Below are 21,891 nucleotides of genomic sequence, written 5' to 3' on the forward strand. Positions count from 1 at the left end.
GATTGGTGGCGGATGTTAGCTCAGGGCTAATCTTCCTCTAAAGAAAAATGTTTTTACCATACATAAAAAAATGAATTCTCTCTCCTTAAGGTAATGCCCACAAAAACAAGTAAATTTCTTATTGATGGTAACTAAAAATGTTTTAAATAAATAAATGTATTTCCACTGACTTTAGAAAAAAGATTTCTTTTTAGCATATATAATAATTGAATTATCTACCTCTTTAAGGTTATATCCGCAATCAAAAACTGACTCTACTGAGCAAAGCTTGACATCTAAACATTAAAAGCAATGATGTGTTTCTTCTGAATAGTTTGAATTACTTTCACATCTATCATCGTATTTTCTGAAGAGCATACATTCTCTTTCATTGGTAGTTATGGTAACTGTGGTTATTATTTCTTCTAAGTTTCTCTTAATCTAGGGTGCTCCCTCCTTCCCTTTTCTTTTCCTTTCCACCATCTCACAAAAGAAACCCAGTCAGTTATCCTGGAGAATGTCTGGCATCTGCTTCTTCGAGTATCATTTAACTTGTTCCTCTATCCCTGTACTTCTTATAAACTGCAAGTCAGTCCCACAGCCTTGATTAGATCTAGGTCAACTCCTGGAAGGAAAGGGAGATAGGACTACTTCATGGCTGGCACATCACATGTGGGGGTACAAAGCATCTAGTTGTCTACTATCAGTGATGCTACGTTTCATTAGTGGATTCAGGTGGTGACAGTCTGATGCCTCGAATGGTAGAGTTCCCCATTTCTCTTTCTTTGCACAGTTTTAAACATTGATGATCTTTTCCTGAATCAAATATTTTACTAGGGACTGCAAATATATTCTCTAATTCTGTCATTCCTTCCACATTTATTACTGGGATTCTTCTGTAAAGAAACATTTTCTCTCATCAACCAGCAATATCTGGTTACTCTGAAATACAGTTCATGCAGCCAGTTGTCAGAAAAAGGTATGACTGGTGCCTTAGTCATCTCTCAAAATGATCAATTTTTTTTTTAAAGTATCATCATAAACTGGTGGATTTTTACACATTTTATGTTTCAATCCAGAGCAGTTGTTACTCTTTTTGATGTTCAAATGGCCCCATCTTTGGGAGTTCTTCAAGTCTTTAGCAGCTCCCTTGATTTTGGGCTCAGCAACATGTCCCAGGTTTATCTTGTACATTCCTGACCCAGTCCTGGAATCATCCATTTCTCCAAAGAATCCAGGTTCTTTTTAATGAGAAACAGTATTGAAAGACCACAACAGGGCATTGGGTGAAGGACAGATATTCTTAATCTTAGTTTACTAAAGAATAAATACCAGCCCAAGGAAGATAACAGCTAACTGCCTACAAGAACCTAACTAATCAATGGCACCACTGAGTCAAGCCCTGACTCATGGCCCACTATTTATCCTGATGATACGTTGTTTATTATTTGTATGGTGACTGATTTCTCATTATATCTAAATTATACTCTTAGAATGATTATTTTTCCACAAACATCTACATGTTACACTGTAAAAACTTTCATCAAAATCCTGTACAAAAAAAGGGAAATCAGATCCTATGCTCTCAAGTCTAAAGGCAGCTAGCTTCCTATCATGACTAGAAAACAACGTGAAGTTCTTACCACAGCCCACAAGACCACCAAACAATTCATTAAAATCCAAGTCTCTGTCTTCATCCAGCTCAATGGCTTCTTCTAACTACCTAAAAATCCTCCTTCTGTATTTCTCTAGAAGTGATTCAGTAGTCCTTTTAATAGAATTAATCTACGGAAACCTCCCAAAACTAATTCTAACAATTAAACTTAAATTTTATTCTTAATGCTCCAATTTTAGGATGTTTCATTCAATGCTCTAGAAAGCGAAGTTGAAGATCAAGCCTAATTGTGCACACACTGGATACTATGTACATGGTATGGTACACATCTCCCACAAGTAGCTAATCACAAAGGACCACTGACAGACCACAGACAACTTTAGTAAACCATCTTTAGAATTAAATTAACTCTTACTGGTGATAGGAGTTGCATTGTTGGGCGTGTCGGCTCTCAGATACTGAGTCGTCTGGGTAGATGGCTGAGACAGCCCTTGGGAACTACTGCTGGCACTGATGCTGCAAACAATTTTTAAGAGAGAAATATTTGGCAAGTCAGCTTCAACGAGAAATTTCCTTTTCCCATATATACAAAATGCATGTAGCTGCTATAACTAGCTTAAAGTCCTGACGGATATCACAATAATGCATGTATCTCTAGCACAAACATTCCATAATGAAATTTCAATCTACCTCATAATGCACAGCTCCATTTATTCTTTCTTTTCTATCTCCACAAGCATAAAGCAGGTTCATCTTATCAAAGTCATTCAGAAATGTAGTGACTAGTCCTCAAACACTGCAGACAACATGTTAGGGAACTGTGGATCATCTCTTAGGGAGAGAGCCCATGCCATTCAATTGGGCTACTTTTAAGAAAAGGAGTAGAAAGACAGGCTTCTTTTAATGATGGTCTAAAACCAAAGCGCCTACAGGTGAGGGAATATCAAAGTAAATCAAATATGCCAACATGCTCAAAGCTTGGGAAGGGTATCAAAATGTGGTTCAAGTTTGTTTAATCACATGTATTTTTCTTCTTCCCCAATCCCACCTTTTTAGAATTTATGGAACTTATCAGAAATCTCTAGTACTTGAAGCATTCCAGTACACTGTATTCTTTAAATAATACAGGGGACCCAGAAGATGGCAGGCTCAAATAATTGCCAATCCTGTATTCAAGACTACTACAAATTAATGCCTCACAAATGGGTATTTTTGGGGCCAGCCTCATGGCCAAGGGGTTGGGTTGCATGCTCCACTTTGGTGGCCTGGGGTTCACCGGTTCAGATCCTGGGCATGGACCTACACCCTGCTCATCAAGCTATGCTGTGGTGGCATTCCACATAGAAGAACCAGAATGACTTACAATTAGGATATACAACTATGTACTAGGGCTTTGGGGAGAAAAAAAAAGAGGAAGATTGGCAACAGATGTTAGCTCAGGGCCAATCTTCCTCACCAAAAAAACAAAACAAAACAACTCCCCCCCACACACACAACTGAGAAATGCTTCCTAAATCAATTAACCAATAACTGCCTTAGTATTTGCTTCCTGTTGTCCATCTTTTTTAAAAAATGTGTACTTTTGTTTTTTCAGTGGGTAACAACATTATCCCAGGTTACCCTTGGGCATACTACAGTTTTACTGCCTCAGCCCTTGAATTTTGCAGCAGCAGAGAAGCAAAGCATAGAAATTCAACATGAAGAGTGAGATCAGATGGCAGGAAGTCATCCCAGACCATCAGGATAGGCTTTCCCTGCCTCCCTTAGTTACAGGATCAGCAGAATACAATCAGAGGCTCCCAGCTTTCCTAAATATGTAAAATTGTTTCACTGATCACACTCCACACAAGAGTTCTCTATTTTCAAAACGTGGTGATTAAAAAAATATGTAATGAATAAAAGATGTTATTCAAAAATTGATCTATATGAGTCTACACGTGTAGTGGGTATGGGGCAGTACAGTGAAGCGATGAAGAGCATAAACCTTGAAATCAAAACTGCCAGCACTGCCATTTACCAGCTGTATGACCTCAGGCAAACCAACGCTTTTGTAGCCTCAAAATCCTCAAGGACAGAACGAGCATACTACTACCTCCTGACAAGGTTGCTAAAAGGAGTACATGAAAAATCTGTAAGTAAAGCATTTAGGACAGTGCCTTGCCCTCAAACATACATCTTCAAATTATTGTTGCTAATTATTTTTATTACTACTAATAATATACATCCCCAATCCTTAGAATGATAAGGAACCACAGGACACCTGTTTTTGGAGTCCTGAGTACTACTCGAAGATCAGACTAGAAATCACTGTTGTTAACATTCCAAGATTCAGTAACGGGGAGAGAAGAGAAGTATTATTATCCCCAAAGGGGGAGGAATAAAGGACTATAATTACTTACCCATAAAATGGGATTAAGAAAACTTACCACGTCCCCCCGCCCAGGATTTGTGTGAGGCTCAAGTTGTATAATGTATGTGAAAGTACTACTTAATAATACCTGCAATACACTGATGGTGGAATAAATGCCCAGACCCCAAATTATTTGCTAGTTATTGTGTTTCTCTCCAGTAACTGAACAGCAGGTGGCACTCTTGTACCACCTCAGAACTCTTGAAAAGACTGGGTGGGCATACAGTCAAAGATGTTATGAGTACATCCATGTCAATTTTTCATTAGTTCAGCAGATATTTACTGGATCTCTACATTGAGCAAAGCACTAAATTAAGCAGTCAGAACAAACCTTCTCTGAAACCCCAGACCCACCGCTATGAGAGAAGCAGGGGGCAGGTGGGGATCCCTGACACCTATTAAGTCAGTATCTATAAAGCTACACACAGGAGGTGGAAAATGAGATAAAAATGTACATTTTCTAGCACTTAACAGTCTAAAATCAGTCTAAATAAATTATCTCATTTGATTTTCATAAGCAAGTAAGATTAGTTATGGAAATATTAACCTTGCTCTAGAGTTGAAGTTAGAATTCAGGGCAAAGATCATCATTTTCATTCAGAGCATTTATTACAATTCGTATTTTTCTGTGTAACTCATTTATTTATTATTCATTCAACAAATATTTATTAAGTGTCTATTACATGCCAGGTACTGTGCTGGGGATGCAGCAGTGAACAGAACAGATAAAGATGCCTACCCTCACAAAGCCTCCGTTCCAGTGGGGGTTCCTGTTTAACACCTATCTTACCCAAGCAGACTATAAACTCCTTGAGGGCAGCAAAAGTGCCTATTTGTTCTCCCTTTCCTCCCTAGCACTCAAGCCAGAGCCTGGCACAACAGGTCCCAAGTGGGCCCAACTAAGAATCAATAAGCACTTAGCTGAATCCATCCATCAATGAGCAGGGAAAAACAGACCTCCTTGGAATAGAAAGACCTAAACCAGATAGAACAGTTGCTTCTGACACAAGCATTGATATATATTGAAAGAGGCCAAGAATTATTGGTACAACAAAATGGTGTTTTGCCTCTCTCTACTCATTTTTCATTCAACAAATTCTTCATTCAACAGATACCTGGCACTGGATATAGAAATGAATAAGGAGAAATAAAGGTGACCTTGTCACCAGTAATAGAAAGGCTGGAGGGGTAATGGAGATCATGGAAAAAGAAGATATTGCCAAATAACAAGCTCAAGTGTCCCACAAAAGAGGAATGAACTTTCCTACAGCCACGGCCTAATGGGGAAAGACTACAGTGTGGACAGACTGCGGATCCATCCCTCCATGGAAGGACTTTAGAGTAAATGTGGAGAGAAGCTCTGCCTCTCCAGGAGAGACTCACCTGGCATAACACAGAGGCTGAAAAGATCAACTTACAGTGTCAGGTGAGGGAAAGCCACACACACGGGCTCTAACTGCCCCTGGCATGAGCACATCTTAGGCAGTTTTATTCTCTGCCTCTAAAGAAGCTCTGTGTATAAGGGGACACTCGCTCCTGAGTGCCTGCAATGGAAGAACTCTCTTCCACCCTGTCCAAGGAATTCCATGGTGCCACGGGTTCCATCAAATAGGGCTATTTTGAGGATTAAGGGAATTAGTGAATGCAAAGCAATTGGAACAGTGCCTGGTATATAGTAAGTGCTTTATACAATTACAATATTAAGTTATTATAACACGGCTATTACAATAAGGAGTCCCTCTTGCTGCTCTGGCCTAGTCCTAGGAGTGCAATCCTGGAAAAGTTATTTAATTCTCTTTAAGCTAGTTCTTCATCTTTAAAACAAGGACAGTATCATACCCACAGGTGACTATGAGTATCAAATACGATGATACAGGTAAAGTGCTTGGCCCAGTACTGGTAAACAAAAAACAATAAAATGGCAACCACTGTTATCTCAAAGGCCCCTATGCAGAGAGAAGCAGCAAGTGTCATAAATGCTATTAGATTACTGGATGGGAACTTTCTAGTCACCACTGTTAACTTGCCTGGCATGTAAATAACGGGTAATACATTAGGAAAGACTGAAGAAGAAATCAGTCCATCACTACTGGCACAATGCAGCTTTCTGAAAATAAAAATCGTAATAATGCCACTTACTATATGCAGGGCTGTGTTCTAGGAGCTTACAGTATTACTTCATTAAAACTTCACAAATTCACAACATCCCTGCTAAGTAGGTGTCATTATTATCTCTGCTTTACAGATGAGGAAAGTTGAGACATAGAAAGGCCACATAACTTACTCTATCTAGACCACAAAGCTAGTAAGTAGAAGAGCCAGAATTCAGAGATGCTCTGGCTCCAGAGTCCATGCTCTTAACTACTAGGCTATGCTCTGAAAACAAGCGAGAATGTAAGTTGCATTTATTCAGGCAATATCTGGAAACCTTCACCTGAAAACTAGTGAGAAACTGGAACACCAATTCGTAGGTGGTAACTGATTATTTCAGCAGGCAAAGGTATACACGCCATGGAATCTGAAAGTTCTGCATGACTCTGGCCTATGTGGGTTCACAGCCCTAGCACACATGCAACATTCAGGGAAAATATGTGGATCAAGACTGACTTCTAAATGTCATGCTCTGCAGTAACCCCTCTAACTCTACGTGCACCCTCTCTCCAACTCCTATCAAAATGTTCCTGCGACCTCATTTCCCCTGGGTTGCTTCCAAATGCCATTTCTTCCTCTACAAAATCTAATTTCAACACACCATAAACACAAAACATATTCTGAAACACGTCACCCATGTATTTCTCTTCTCATTCTTATTATTCTTACTCATATTTCTCTACTCAGATAAAGAAAGTTAAACAGTGGGGACAGAGAGTTCTTAGGGGCAGGTATTGAATCCAACCAGGCTCTCCGTTTCTTTGTGTTTTGTTTATGCCAGAAATACGCTTACCCAGTAGGTGTAACACTGTGTAGGAGTGGGGATTCAGCAATGAGTAAGGCACACTTGTCTCTAACTGGAAAAAGCTTACATTCTAGTAGGAGAGACAAGTATACAAAAAATGATTATAGATGGAAAAAGTACAATAATTGCTACCAAAAAGAGAGGGAGAGAGAGAGACAGAGACAAAGAGAGAAGGGAGAAATGGACAGTTGGGAGACTTAGAAAAGACTTCATGGAAGAGATGGCGATGCAGTTGAAATCTGAAGAACAGACAGGGTTTGGACTGGTGGAAAATTCAAGGAGCCCTGTGGACAGAAGGAAAGCATGAACAAAAGTCCTGAAGGGCACAACACAGGGCAAAGTGAGGACCAAGTATAATCACGTGACTGCAGCATAAGTAAGGATACGGTAAGAAAGAGAAAAAGGTTAAAAGAGCATGGGAGATATGTCTCCACATAAAGCAGGGCTGGGAAAGCCAAGTCATGAAGCTGGGAATGTCTTCAGTCAGCAAGTGGGAGTCACTGAGGAGGGAAGTGAGACTCATGTACTGGGAGGATAAACCTGTCTATCATGCCATCTTTACCTCTCTCACCCTATCCTGGATATAATGTCCTCTTTGTCATCTCTGACTCACCCAGGCTGGGAGAGGCATCTTTTGTATTCCCACACTATACTACACATATCACAATCATCAAATTTACAAACTTTTATAATTATGGGTTAATGTCAAAGATTAAATACTTGAAGCCATAAGGTATATCATTAATTTTTTATTCCCAGCACTTAACATAACATCTAACCCAGTGTATCTCAAAGGCTACTTATTACAATCATCCAGGAAGTTCTAAGAAAAATACTGATGCCCAAACACCATCCCAGACCAATTACATCAGAATCTCTGGAAGGTGGGACTCAAGTACCGATATGTTTTAAAAGCTTACCCACGACTCTAATGTGCAACCAGCCTGAAAATCAATGGTTTAAATCACAGCAGGTTCTCAATAAACATGTGCTAGATGGGGGAGGAGGTGGGTGGGGGGGGGTGGATGGATGGATGGATGGATAAGGATGGAGGGATAAACTAGGAGGAAGAAACAGGGCTATTTTAAAAAGGTACTCAGAATCTGGAATAGAGTCACGTCAAAGGGGATAGGAAAAAAATTTGATCGTTACTTCTTCCCCATCAACTAATAAACTGTAATTTCTGACTTCATAAATTAAAAAAGCTAAAATCAGAGAAACACAATGGCAGCAATGACAGACAGTAATTTCTCCTTTGGCTAGGCTTGCTCATCCTCCATCCTTCCCCTGCACCACTGGGCACCAGAGGACATGGATGTGTGTGCGGGCTCCCATGTAAACCCAAGTAACTGCTTTTATTTTATTCCTTTCCCAAAATATGTAGCATACCTGTCATCCAGTTCAATCCTTTTCATACTATGAAGGTGCAAAACAGCTAATATTATTGCTACAAGAAATATCACTGCACAGCAAACCCCCACGCTGATATAAAACACACGTGTAGACGTAGTTGGAGCTGCATGTACAGGGTCATCTGAAATAAAAATGAAAAGCACATTAAGCTTTTTAAACAAATATCAATTGCTTTGCAACCCAATATACACACAATGAGTACCCTGTTCTTTGTAAAGGAGATTTTAATTTCATGTATCCATTCTGATAAGATCAGTTACCAGTATAGTATGGACGTAAGTTCACACCATTTTTAAAATAGTTTTCTTGCAGTTTTAAAAAAAGGATTTTAAACTGAACTTCTGGTTAATGAGTATAAAAGTCCTAAGTGATATACTTATAACAAACCATCCAAAGCAGTGCTGTCCGAGAGAATTTTCTGCAGTGATGGAAGTGTCCTGTATTGTACTGTGCAATACAGCAGCCACTGAGCGCCTGCGGCTGTTAAGCACTTGAAATGTAGCTAATACAACTGAGGAACTGAAGTTTTAATTTTATTTCATTTTAACTAATTTAAAGTTAAACAGCCACATGTGGCTGGCAGTTACCGTCCTGGACAGTGCACATCTACAGACCCTTCACATGTCCCCAAGAGTGACGCCTGGATGGAGAGATCAGACACCTTTGTTGCCAATGACCACTGACTCACAGGAGAAGGAATACACAACAGAGCAACACACAAGTTTAAACAAACAACAAACAATCTTTTTCCCTTTTGAGAGAAATTATTTTGCTTATCTGTTTTTTTTTTTAAAAAGCTGGAAAACAAGACTCTACTCATGAAATAAAATAATATTCAGCTTTATATTATTCAAAAAAGAGAGAAAGAGAAAGAAAGCCTCAGCAATAGGGGAAATAACTCAAAGACAGAGAGAAACACACATACAGAGGCAAACTGAGAAAGAGACACACAGTGACACAGATACATATGATATGAGCCAGCAGAGTGGGAGACAGAAATAGAAGCAGAATTGGTGTGACTGGAGATTCAAGTAAGTTTTGATGATGGGTACTCACATCATAATTCTACTGAACAAAACCTGAAGAATTTGGGTTTTATCCTTAATGAGATGAGAAATCATTATAAGGTTTCAAGCAAAGGAATGATACACATAATCATACATACAAAAAAACCTCAGAGATGACTGACTCTGCCTGCCGTGTAAAGAATGCTGTGGTGAGGCAAGAGCAGGCTAGGGGGTTACTACAGTAGCCCAAGAAAGAGACAGCAGCGGCTTGGGCGAGAGTGTTATTGAAGATGAGAAGCTACTGGATTGGGAAGCAGAGTAAACAGACCTTGCTAATGGATTACACTGGGGTAGAAAGAAAAAAAGGAATCAAAGCTTAGACTTAAAGAATTAAGTGGAAAATGGTATCTACAAAGATAAAAAAGAAGGAGGTTGGAGAAGAGAGAATCAGGTTCTGCTTCATCCAAGAGTACCTAGCACACACCTAAGTGGAGATGTCAAGTTAACAGAAACACAAGTGTGGAGTTCTGAGGATAGGTCAGGACAAAAGATAACAGTTATAGCTTTCAAAAACTTGGAAATAAGGCTGCTTTCTAAAATTTAAACTTTGAATCAACAAACAATAAATCAGAACAAATTAATGCAAAGAGACCGAATGGCTTCTATGGCAGATAGACTTGACTAAAGGCTGAATGAAGGCGAGACTTTCCTCAAGAATGCCATGAGCTGTTCAATCTTGGGAGAGGCAGACAAGGAAGCTCCCAAAGGCTGATGTTGGCAGTACCTATCCAAGCACACGCCAGGGCAGAGAGAAGAACACTACTCTGCCGGGCAGATCCCCCAAATGCACCCTACTTGATTACCTCCCAGTTCCAGGGTAGTGTACGCACTGTTTCCTTTCCCTCACTTTGACATTTCACCTGCCACCTCCTGGTCACCTTTCAGGTCTCAGATGAGATGTCACTTTCCTCTGGAAGCTGTCCCTCACTCCTTCAGAGGAAGTTACATGCCCCTCCTCAGGGTTCCCAAAGCACTTTGTGCTGGCCTTATTACAACTTGCCACACTATGTTGTTATCATTGCTTATCGCCTTGTCCATCTCATGCGCTACATTATAAGCCCTTAAGGGCAGGGTCTGTTTTATTCACCGTTTAACTCTCTGCCTCAGTCATACAACCTGGCACATCATACACTCTCAATAAATGCCGGAGGGATGAATGGACAGACAGAAAGGGAGGGAAGGACGGGGGAGGGAGGAAGAGACAGAGAACAAGAATATGCAATATTCTATTCTCTTTGTGAGAAATAACATCCTACTAGCATAAAAGAAATGAGCAAAATCACCAGAATTTTGAAGTAAAATTGGAAGCAGCCATATTTTTTAAGTAGCTTTTCTTTCTTCTCAGAGATAAATCCAAATGAAATGTTCTAAAAAAGTAGACAATATCTCACATTATTTAACCTTCAAAAAACGTCTACTTTGTGACATCTAATACTCTGTACTTTTGAGGGGATGAAAAAGATAAAATAGAAAGCACATACTACCATCTATGAACTATTCTTGCCAGAAGAGTTGGTTCTAAATCTAATCAACTACAAAATCTAACTATCAGTTTATAGGAGGGAGAAAAACATGTTAAATGACACCATAAGGATGCAGATGTGGGAAATTCTACGGGACAAATGACTCAATTTCAACAAATAAGTGATATTAAAGGAAGGGGGAGTGGTTTCTGATTAATATAAAATCAAGTCAAATCAATCAAATATAGTGTATATACGTTTCATTTGGACCCTAATTTGGGGGAGAAGCTATAAAAAGACATTTTTGAGACAATCAGGTTAATTTGAACATGGACGAGCTACTAAAAAATAGGAAGGAATTACTGTTAATTTTGTTATATGTGATAAATTAAATACAAGTGGAAAAGGTGTTGGGTGACTATGGGTTGTTTTTTTAATAGCCTTTTTATTTTGGTGAGGAAGATTTGCCCTGAGCTAACATCTGTGCTAATCTTCCTCTTTTTTCTGTTTGAGAAAGATTGTCCCTGAGCTAACATCTGTGCCAATCTTCCTCTATTTTGTATGTGGGATGCCACCACAGCACAGCTGATGAGTGGAGCAGGTCCACACCCAGGATCCAAACCTGCGAACCCGAGCCACTGAAGTGGAGCACGCAGAACTTTAACCACTCAGCCACAGGGCCGGCCCCTAATGGCCTTTTTAAAAAGAGATTCACACCAAAATACTTATGGGTAAAATGATCCTGGGATGTGCTTTAAAATACTCTACCCCACTCCACCCACCTACCCAAGTGAAAAAGGAGGAAGGAATCAATGGAATACTGGCAAAATGCTGATCATTACTGAAGTAGGGTGATGATCACATGGGGGTTCATCAGAGCATTCTCTCAACTTGTGCATACCTGAAACCCCCGTCCTCCACAATTTTTTTTTAAGTTTACTTCCAAGAAGAGAATCTAGGAACCTTTTAAGATACTGCTATTAAAACTATCTCAGGAAGAGTAAGACTCAATGATGTGTCCATGTTAGAAAAGGAAAAAAGAAGTCTAAGTTATACTATCCAAACACAACCATTACCAAAAAACAAAAATCTACTTTGAGTTTCTGCTCTGTAGGTTTAAATAACATGGTATCTTTAAACTTGCATTTTCACTTGGATGAAATTAGCTGAGGGTTAGGTCCAGGCCACAAACCAGATTTTGTAACCTTTCGCTAATTAGATGAAGATCTTATACGTATTTCATGTTTATATTTTAATTATGGCCATTCAAAATGATGTGATACAAATTCTTGCTTACAAAAGTTTTTTAGATCACTTATTATGAAATATGTATGAATTTTATTTCAAAAAATTTAATTCTAATAGTTTCATCTGACTACATACCAATCTACAAAACATCAGGGAAAAAAATAGCATGGTGTCATTTGTCTTTTGACAAACTGGAAAGCACAAGGGCCTCCAAGCTTCATGCAATCATGTTCATCTGCAATCAACCATTATTCATCCTAATAACAGAGAAAGATAACACAGTAACACTTACAAATAGTTCTGCTAGTGTTTTTGTCCAAGGCTGAAGTTTTTACTTCTTCAAGTTCTGAATTAAAAAGGAGATAAAAGATGCTTTAGGAATTCTTTCTTTTCCATGAAAATCTTTAAATACTGTAATTTTATTTTCTGAATTTTCTCTAATGTAGTTTTGTCTTCTATCAGAACATCATAACAAGGTATTTGTTGCAAGATAATAAATACTACATTACTCTTCTCATAATCATCACTGTAACCATCAATCAATAGTCTATGCCAGCATTATTCAAAGGGTGTTATTATAGAAGCTCAATGCAAAAGGGCTTCTATGGTCAAGAAGTTTGGGGAAAGCCACATACTATAACCTCTGCGGAGGTTCACAGTGCACGTTAGCAGAGTGTAAAGGCTCTAAGGAGTGCTGGAGAAACGAAACTTGTCTGATCCAGTAATTCCCACTCTCATATGATAAAGGAATCTTTTCTTGTTACTAACATCCATGAACAATCAACATAGTACAGCTACGTTTCCCGTTGCAGACACCTTTTTTAAAAAGTAGTAGGCTAGAAAACCAAACAAATAAATACAGTAGGGTTACATATCAAAGTAAGAGTCATGACCATGAACTGAAAGACTGGGGTGGCCAGAAGTATGACCACCAAATAAAAAGAGTGGTACTATATTGAAGTTAAGTCTAAAACAGAATAGAAAATTACACCAACTGTTCATTTTAATGTTAATTTTCATGTACATATTAAAGAAAATGAAGGTATAGGATCATTACGAATATGAGCTGATCATTAACATCGGCAGATCTGAGCACTGGTCCACAGACCACATCACATCAGGCCATCATTCTGCCTTTAAGCATTAACAGATGAGCATCGTGGTGCAGTCACTGTCCACCTCCCTTGGGGGATCAGGAAGCAGCTGTTCCTGTGAGGTGAACCAGTCCTTACTGCTTGCTGTGTAAACTCAGGTGGCCTATCTGGGGTCCAATCTCCTCATATCAATTAGATAATGACCAGGATGAACTAGAGGCTCCAAAGTCCACTTTGGCTTTAAAATCACATGAAAGTAGGTGAATAACTGAACGCATTAGAACTGAAAAATGTTTCAAAACACCAGAGTTAAACAGTGCTAACTTTTCTTTTCATAAATGTCCATTCTAATGCAGTACGGTTTTTTTTTACTGGCACGTATCTGGACATCAGCCATTATAACTCACTAGCTGACCTCAGGTGTCCTCATAACACTCAGCACTAACTTGAATTAGGAAAATTTGTTAAGAGTTTAACAACGAAGCCAAGAGCATGGGTTTGCATCCCAAGTGCACCACTTAGCTGTCTGACCTTAGTAAGTTGGTCAGATCCTCTGAGCCTCAGCTTCCTCTTCAGAAAATGGAGATAATGAGAGAACCTACTGCCTAGGGTTGTTGTAAGGATTAAATGGGCTTAATGCATGCAAAGCACTTGGAATATAGTAAGCACTGAATACGTTTAGAGTGGGTTTTTTTCCCCTACCTTAAATATTAACCAGCTCTATCTATGTGACCTTGTAAATTCAGGTCACTTTACCTCTCTGAAACTTAAAGAAAGTGGGTAGGACTGGATAACCTTTAAGGAGAACTCTAAAATTCTTTGATTATGACCTAGCATGCTGGAACTCTTTCAAATCCACTGTAATTTCTTGAATAACAGATTATGCAAAACCAAAAACTACTAACATTTACTAAGTACCCACATATGATATTCTAAGCTTTAGGCTAGATTAAATTAATCTTTAAAAAAACCCTCTTAAACAGGTTATTATGCCCATTTTACAGATGAAAAAACTGAGACTTCAGTTAAGTAACTAGTCCTGACACCCTCAAGAGCAGAGTCCTATTTCTAACCCAGGTCTGTGTGGCCCCAGGGCAACGCTTCTGCATAACTAACTTTATAAGGGAAACATAGTTAACACTCAGTTACTCTGGGGCCCCTATAAGAATTACCTGATTTCTTTACCTCTTCAGACACTTTAGTGCAATTTCACTTTCCTAATGGAAAACATCTTAGCAATTCTGATAGAAGATTTTGAGAAAGCAGTGCCTAAGTGAGATTCCTGGCCACAAGCTATCTGGCGATTATCTCGGAATTTCATGTTAAAGCTCTTTCTTTTCTCATTTGCAATTATAATCACAGATTTGGTCACAAATCTGTGAAAAGATGAAAAAAATCTATTTTTGACCTTCTCATACCTATAGAGAAACACACACTTTGGTAAACAAATTCCTTACTTTTGTAGCACATTTTCCTTCGTTTAAAATTTAAGACTGTAAAGTTTTTTGAAGAATTTACTGTCAAGTTGAGCTGCATGAGTATCATAACCTCAGAATCCACTTTGCCAGTACAGGAAAGCTCGACCCGAAACACTGTTGGGAAAACAAGAACAACAAATATTTTACTTTTCTAAAAATCAACATTAACACCCATTAAATATTTTAGAATTATTTAATTTTTGTTGCAATAAATTTTAGAATAATATATTTACATAAAATCATAAGCAGAAACTTTCAAAGAACTTATCTTCAGACTACACAGTTTTAGACTTAAGTATTTCATTCATTATAGACACAAAAGTTAGCATTAAAGAATAAACCAAAACTAAATGAAGAAATAATTATTTTCAACTTCTGCTCATGATTTTTAATACATCCCTTTGCCTCATAAGTCCTCTTGCTATAATACAGTAAACTTACAGAATCCTAAGGCAGAGCCTGCTATCTCACCAGTCACATCAGCTACAGTAACAAGAAAAATTACCCAAGAAAAGGGAAGACAATTCACCACCAAAATGCAATTATGTACTGCTTTTAATGAAGAGATTAAACATAAACCTGTAAATGAATCTGATAAATTCTCAACTATAAATTTAACAAATAAAACCATTTCTAAACAGAAACTGGCTTTAATCAATTATTACAGCAAGGGCAGACTTTGATACACATCGTTTTTTTTCAATCTTTCCATTTAAGATTTTTCGACAAATTTAGAATAGACCATTCTACCATTTGTTTGAGCACATGAGAGATAAGGGCATTTCTGAACTTCCCTACTGACTCATAATAATTAACCAGTCTTCCTAGGCTTTCTTAAAGCTTAGATTAATGTATCTCACTAATATCAGTGAATAAGACTTCCAGAAAAAGTTCCACAACATCGCTGTGCCTTATACTTTCAAGTTTTAGAAATTTCCATTTTCTTAAAATCTCACCTTTTCAGGATCGTTTCTCAAAAGGCTCACTCAAAAGTAGTTAAATTGGTGTAAATATGACACTTAAATCATTTACTCAGACATGTACTCAGTGCCTATCCCGTATCAGATGCTATGCTACACACCAGGGGTAGATAAGTAGAGAGCTAAAAAGGACAGCTCCTGCCCTCAGGGTGGCCATAGGCTAGCAGGGAGAAAAAGACAAAGATAATGTGATCAGTTCAAAAACAGCTAACTGCAAGATTCTATAGAGCAGGAAGAACAGAAGAAAGAGTTAATGATTAGAAGGAAAGAAGGAGGCAGGAAAAAGACTGCAGATTTTGAGTCTTGCAGAATATTTAGCATGAAGAGTTCACAAGCAGAAAGAGGAAAAGATGGTTCCAAAGACAGAGACCAGCAAGTGCAAAGGCATGGACATCAGAACTGCATGTAGTGTGGAACTGCTGGGACTGCCGGAACACTGAGGGGAGTGCAGCAACAAGGCTAGGCAGGCAGAAGGGGGCCAATGGGAAACACAGCACGCTAGCTGTAGAGTCTGGAATGTAATCAGTTGATGGGGCTGGGGGCACAGAGGGGCTTGAAGTCACATGATCAGTTGTGAGTGTTCAATGATCATCTGGGCCACAGTGTGGGAATTAACCTAAGAGGAACAAGACCTATATGGAGGCCAGTGCCAGCAATGCAGAAAAGGAGATAAGGAAGAGCTGAGCAGACAGTTCTAGAGTGAATGGAAAAGAGGGGGTGCAAATAATCAATATTTACAAAAATTACCTTTTGAAATACTTATACATCTTATGCCTATCAAGTAAGATACACTAACATCAGTAAACTTCTTTTGGAATATGAGGGACACAGTCAAAAAGTGTATGTTAACACTGTTGTTGAGACTCACCTGATAAAGTGCGTGGAACTTCCCCCTGAGCAGAAATGTTGATCTGAGGCATGTCCATAGCCACAAAATTGTCTACTTGGAATCCCAGCTTATATTCAACCTATAAAACAGAAACAGAAACAAACTCGATCTGTGATAACAGAAAGGACACTAACAACTTGATTTCACTGATTAGCTCATTAACTAATGAATGCATGAGCCTTTCCTGTGTACAAATAATCAAGCCATTAAAAAAAAAAAATCCAAATTGTCAGAAACAGTCCTAGGAATTTTCAACTGGATAAAATCTGACCCAGTAAGCCACCCGCTATTTCATGTCCAGAACAGGACCACCACTCTCCTGTGAAATCTGCCACCTAGGATTCAGAACTCCTACTGAGGACTACCTAGTCAAGGACGAAGACGACCTGGAGAGGCAGACTGAAGAGCCAAGGAGCTGAGATGTGTAATTTACAGACCACGACTAGTCACCAATGTCTTCGTGGCTGATAAAAGCCAAGCTCTGAGGGACTCCATGTAGCTGTCGGATGAAGGTGTGCTCTACAGACCCACTCACCCCATAAGCAGAGGGTCCAAGGCACCATTTTCTCGCAGAATATCTAAGCCACATTCTCTAGTCCAGCTTTCATCATTAAGAAAGTTCATGTTTGGATGCCCATCTAACCTCTGGATCTATTTCTCAAGTGACTGGGAATCCAAAAGGGAAGAGAGGTGACTAAGAAGACGTCCCTGGAACACCAGTATTATCTATCAAAACCTGGCCTACATAGTGTGACTTAACAGAACCAACCAGTATCAATAAATAAATACAGCCTTGTTGCTAGAGAGACGTTCCTGAAGAAACAGCTCAAACTGCAAAGCAAGAGCTGAAATTCAGAATGGCCACCACCTTCAGTGAGGCCTTATATTTCATGTTACTCTTCATCCTGCCCATGGGGTCTTGAATAAAAATGGTACCCCTCTACCATTCAAAGGGCAGCTTTGGTGGAGGACTACGATTGGCAGAAGCCCAAAAAGCTTTTCTTTCTTCTTCTTCAATGGGAGATATTCAAATGTGTTTATATGCTAACAAAAAAAAAGCCAATGAACTGGGACACGATAAAGAAGAAAGGAAACAGGGAAAGAGTATCATCCCAGCCTATAAGGGAAGGGATGGCCCTGCACATGGCTGAGGCAGGGGGTGTTTACCCAGGTTAAGAAGAAGGCTCAATCCAATGAATTTAACTCCCTTTCTGGGTTTCTCCTTTCACACTCTACTTGAAAGTCCCTGAAGCCTGTAGGTGTATGCAAATATTAAAGTATTGCCTTGCAGTTACAATAGGTTTATAAACAATTGTTAAACGCTGTATTTGGAAAGTGCCACGTTCAGAACAAAGGAAATGTTCTTGCTACTGTGCATCAGTGACTTAGTGGTACCTTGGCTAGGAAGTGTTCAGTCACCTCTGTACACCACAATACTGTCAATGCCACCAGGGGATGCTAAAGAGCTACAACCTAGCAAGTTTGGGCCAAGAATGAGCAGTGTTTCCATCAATACTCACTGAATAACATTAAGAGAATGGATTAACTATATCCCTATATCCATGCTGTCTCTAACAGGACAATACATGAAGGACAAGGGCACAAAAGAAGTTAGCACAGTCAGCAAGAGCTGGATGGGAACCATGAGACCGTGTGATCCTTAGGTAAATAATAACTTTTCCGAGTTTCAGTTTTTGTAAAACGAGGATAATACCACACATTATGAGGATCAAACAGGATAATTAATGCAACAAACCTGTTAGTCTGACACAGGTCCCCTCTGATAAATGCAGACCCCAGTGGCATCAACAGTCATTCCAAAAAAGCTGCCCTATTGCTCCGCTGCACTTCTCATAGATGCCAGCCTACTCCTGACCCCAGAGATTCTGATACAAGCCTTCCTGTGCTCTGCCAAGAACAGTGCTGCAGCCTTTCTGCTCTGTCCTCCATCTTGGAACCCCACTATTATGAACAGGCTCCCATACTCTTAGCCTCTCCACAAATGTCTTCCCCACCTCCTCCCCCAACCTGGCTTTCCTCAGAAGTCTTCTCTACCCCTGCCTATCATCCAATTGCCATAACACCCAACCCTCAGGGCCTAGAGAGTAGGGTCAGCATTCTTTTAGGATCATTAGGTCCTTCCTCATGCAAAATCACCTACACTCTCAAGCTCACAAGTTCTACTCATAATGGTGATTTCTCACGCCATCAACATCAACAGGCACAGGACTTTGTAGGGACATTGTCCCTTGGCTCACTGTTTCCTGCCATCTTTCTGACAGCTTCAATATTCAGTATTCCTACTTACTAAAGAACTGCTCCATAACCAAAATCACTTCAAAAAGTCCCACTCTATCAAGATCCCATCCCTACCTCTAATTCTACAAAATCAGTTCTCTGTCTCCACCACTCTGATTCAGTCAACATCTATGAAGCACATTTATAAGCCAAGGGCTGTGCTCATAGCTGAGATGCAATGGCCGATTAAGCTATTTCCCTCCTCTCCAGTGTAGCCAGTGATCTGGTTTCACTTTCTCACCACCTGTACCCTAAAGAAGACTGTGTTATTGACACAGTCTAGCAGCACCCTCAGCTGATTCTCTCCCTCCACACCCTTAGAGGGCAGCCCAGCATCCTGCCCAGCACTGGTGGAGGAAATCATATCCCAGGAGAGAAGGGTGCTCTTACACGATGATGAACCAGGCACAGGGCAGGCCCTTAATCCCGCTCAGCAATCCTTTCCTCACCGACCCCCTCTCCCTAGTCTTCTCATCCCAAACCTCACAGGACCACACCGCTTCACCACCTGATACCTTCCCCACCTCCTCACCCTCAGACAACGATTTTGTCCCCTTTAGCTAGCACACAGGAACCCCCTTTCTGCCTTTCTTTTTAGCACCAGGCAGATCGGTTAGAGCACTCAACCTTTGCACTCCAGCCCCAAGGAAAGATCCATTCTTCTCTCCAAACGATGAGTCCTTCTCTCCTATTACACTAGGTTCCAGCCTGTGTCACCACCAATCGATCTCCTATCATCAACTGGTCTCTCTCACTCCTATATCTTCAGTCTCTAGCATATGTCCCATTACCTACTAGACACATCTACCTAATAATCTTACAGCTCTCAAATTTAACAGATTCAAAGCCAAACTTACTACGTTTCCCCACACTTGATGTCTCCTTTATTCTAGGTCTCAGCTTGTAAGGAGACACACAGCTAACCAGGGGACAGAACCGATAGAAGGGCATCAGAGAGAGAACGGAAATGGAGTCAAGGGCCCCAATGCAGTGGTGAGGGTGGGGGACATGTGGCTGAGTAAGAGGTCTGAGAAGGCCAACCCTTTGGCCAGAACAGCAGCCTGAAGTAAAAAGCAGTATGAAGGTGTGGAAGCCTGCCCATTGCTGGATCCCTTTTTGAGGGACTATCTTAAACATGTGAGGCATTCACAAGGCAGTTCTCGTCTCCCTCTGGAATCTTTAGTATGTAAATTTTAAAACTGTAGTTTCTGGGGTCAGAGAAGAAACTGTCAATTATTAAAGTCTAATTTTCTCTATCTTGACATGTATTGATCTGTATGGACTCTCACTTGCCAATGATCATTTGAAAAAACAGATCTGTTCTAAAGTGAACATTTATAATCTACTGGAACAAAGGAAATTTGGACAGCAGTTGTTTATCAGAAAAAAGAATGAGCCAAAACACTTCAGAAAAGAAACTAGAGAAAATATAAATATTTGAATAAGCTAAAAAATAAACATTTTTGATAATCTTCCCTTACTTGGAAACAAATGGCAACTGCAAGTAGGCAGCTGAATTTCCTCCCAGAACACAGTACAGACTTAAAGTGAGTGTACTTGCCTACAGCCAAACAGCCTTTTAATTTCTCTGAAATGAAGAGAAGTGCTGCCTTTCTCACAGAAACTCCACTCTGCAGGGGACACAGCAGGCTGGCCCCAGGGGCTCCTGTAGGGACTCTGGACAAGTTCCCTGCAGACCCTCCTGACAATGATGAAGAATCCCTTAAACCAGGGAACAGCAATGGGGTGGGGGTAAGTGAGGGGAGTATTCCGCTACATTTTGGTGTTTTTTTGCCTTTCAGTATCTAAATATCTACTGACACCTAACAGATGCAGTTGTATGTTTTTTTTCTGGACACTGGAGAATGTTCTGGAATACAGAAGAAACTCATTATTTGTTAAAACCACCTGATAGTCTTTGCTTTTTTTGAGTGTGTCGCTTTGTGAAAGAGAAGCAATACCAGAGTTCTCATCCCATCTGGAAATGCAATTAACCAATGGTATTTACCGACCACTCACTAAGGCAGTGTGACACATAAGTCAAAAGTAAGACACAGCTCCAGCCTCTGAGGAAACCACAATGTGTTTGCCAAGACAAAACAGAGTCATGGAAACACTGGAGAACACTATCAGCAAAAGCTTTGATGTGTGAAAACTAATGTTAAAATATCTACAGTGTGAACTGACATACCAAGGAGCCTGGAGATCTTTGGAAGCAAATATTTCATCTTCTGGCACTATCTTAAAAAGGAAGAACTGAGAGTTTCTGATAAAGTGTTAGAGCTTGGGAGCCATGGCCTCCTTCTGAAAGTTCATGATTGCATCTCAGAGCCAGCACGATCAGTGAAGAACCCTTCACCATGTCTCTCCCGCCCTCTTGTGTGACTTTCCCATCTCAAGTCATCGCTACCTCCTGCTTCCTCTGCCCCTACTACCACCTTAAGCAAATACCTTCCCAAATCTGGGTCTTAGTTTCCTTTCATAGTAACTGATCAATAAACCAAAGTACAACCATATAATAATGTATGATTCAGCCATTTGAAGGGAAAAAAGGTCAACTCTACAGGCAATGACAGAGAACCTTTACCAGGATACACTGTTCAGTGCTCTGCAAACTGCAGAAAAGTATGCAGTATATTACTTATTAAAATATAAACACATACACACACATAGAGGTTTATCCACACAGACTATCTTTAGAAGGGGAGACAAGAAGCAGGTAGCAGTGGTGGCCAACAGAGGAGACACAGTGGCTGGACTGCTTGGGGATGGTCCCAGGAAGGTGCAGGGGACATACCTGTCACTGTAGACCCCTTATGCCATGTGCAGACACTGAATACTTGAAAAATTCTTTAAGTAAACAAACTTCAATTAATCAGTTGTGCTCAAATCACCAAAGAGAGTATGACCTAAAACTGGAAACAGGAGCTGCAATGGTAGCCAAAGCCTGCAACTAGTTTAACACACACATATTCCTTAGGTTTTTTTTACTATAAAATGT

At 39.9% G+C, this 21,891-nt stretch overlaps 1 protein-coding gene across 3 annotated transcripts in view; it reads right to left on the reverse strand.

Annotated features, from left to right (window-relative positions):
* Positions 1–21,891, reverse strand: part of RYK (receptor like tyrosine kinase) — a 94,546-nt gene that overhangs the window by 37,018 nt on the left and 35,637 nt on the right. For 2 of the 3 annotated variants that reach the window (XM_070577537.1, XM_070577536.1), the window contains exons 3-7: positions 16,572–16,671; positions 14,703–14,837; positions 12,444–12,497; positions 8,350–8,494; positions 2,009–2,110 (exon numbers count right to left, since the gene is read on the reverse strand). In XM_070577537.1, coding sequence (XP_070433638.1) covers positions 2,009–2,110; positions 8,350–8,494; positions 12,444–12,497; positions 14,703–14,837; positions 16,572–16,671 — 536 coding nt within the window. The remainder of the gene's footprint in view (positions 1–2,008; positions 2,111–8,349; positions 8,495–12,443; positions 12,498–14,702; positions 14,838–16,571; positions 16,672–21,891) is intronic. The other variant, XM_070577535.1, reaches the window with a different exon arrangement.

This window comes from Equus przewalskii, chromosome 15, assembly GCF_037783145.1.
Source record: "Equus przewalskii isolate Varuska chromosome 15, EquPr2, whole genome shotgun sequence".
Taxonomy (NCBI): domain Eukaryota; kingdom Metazoa; phylum Chordata; class Mammalia; order Perissodactyla; family Equidae; genus Equus; species Equus przewalskii.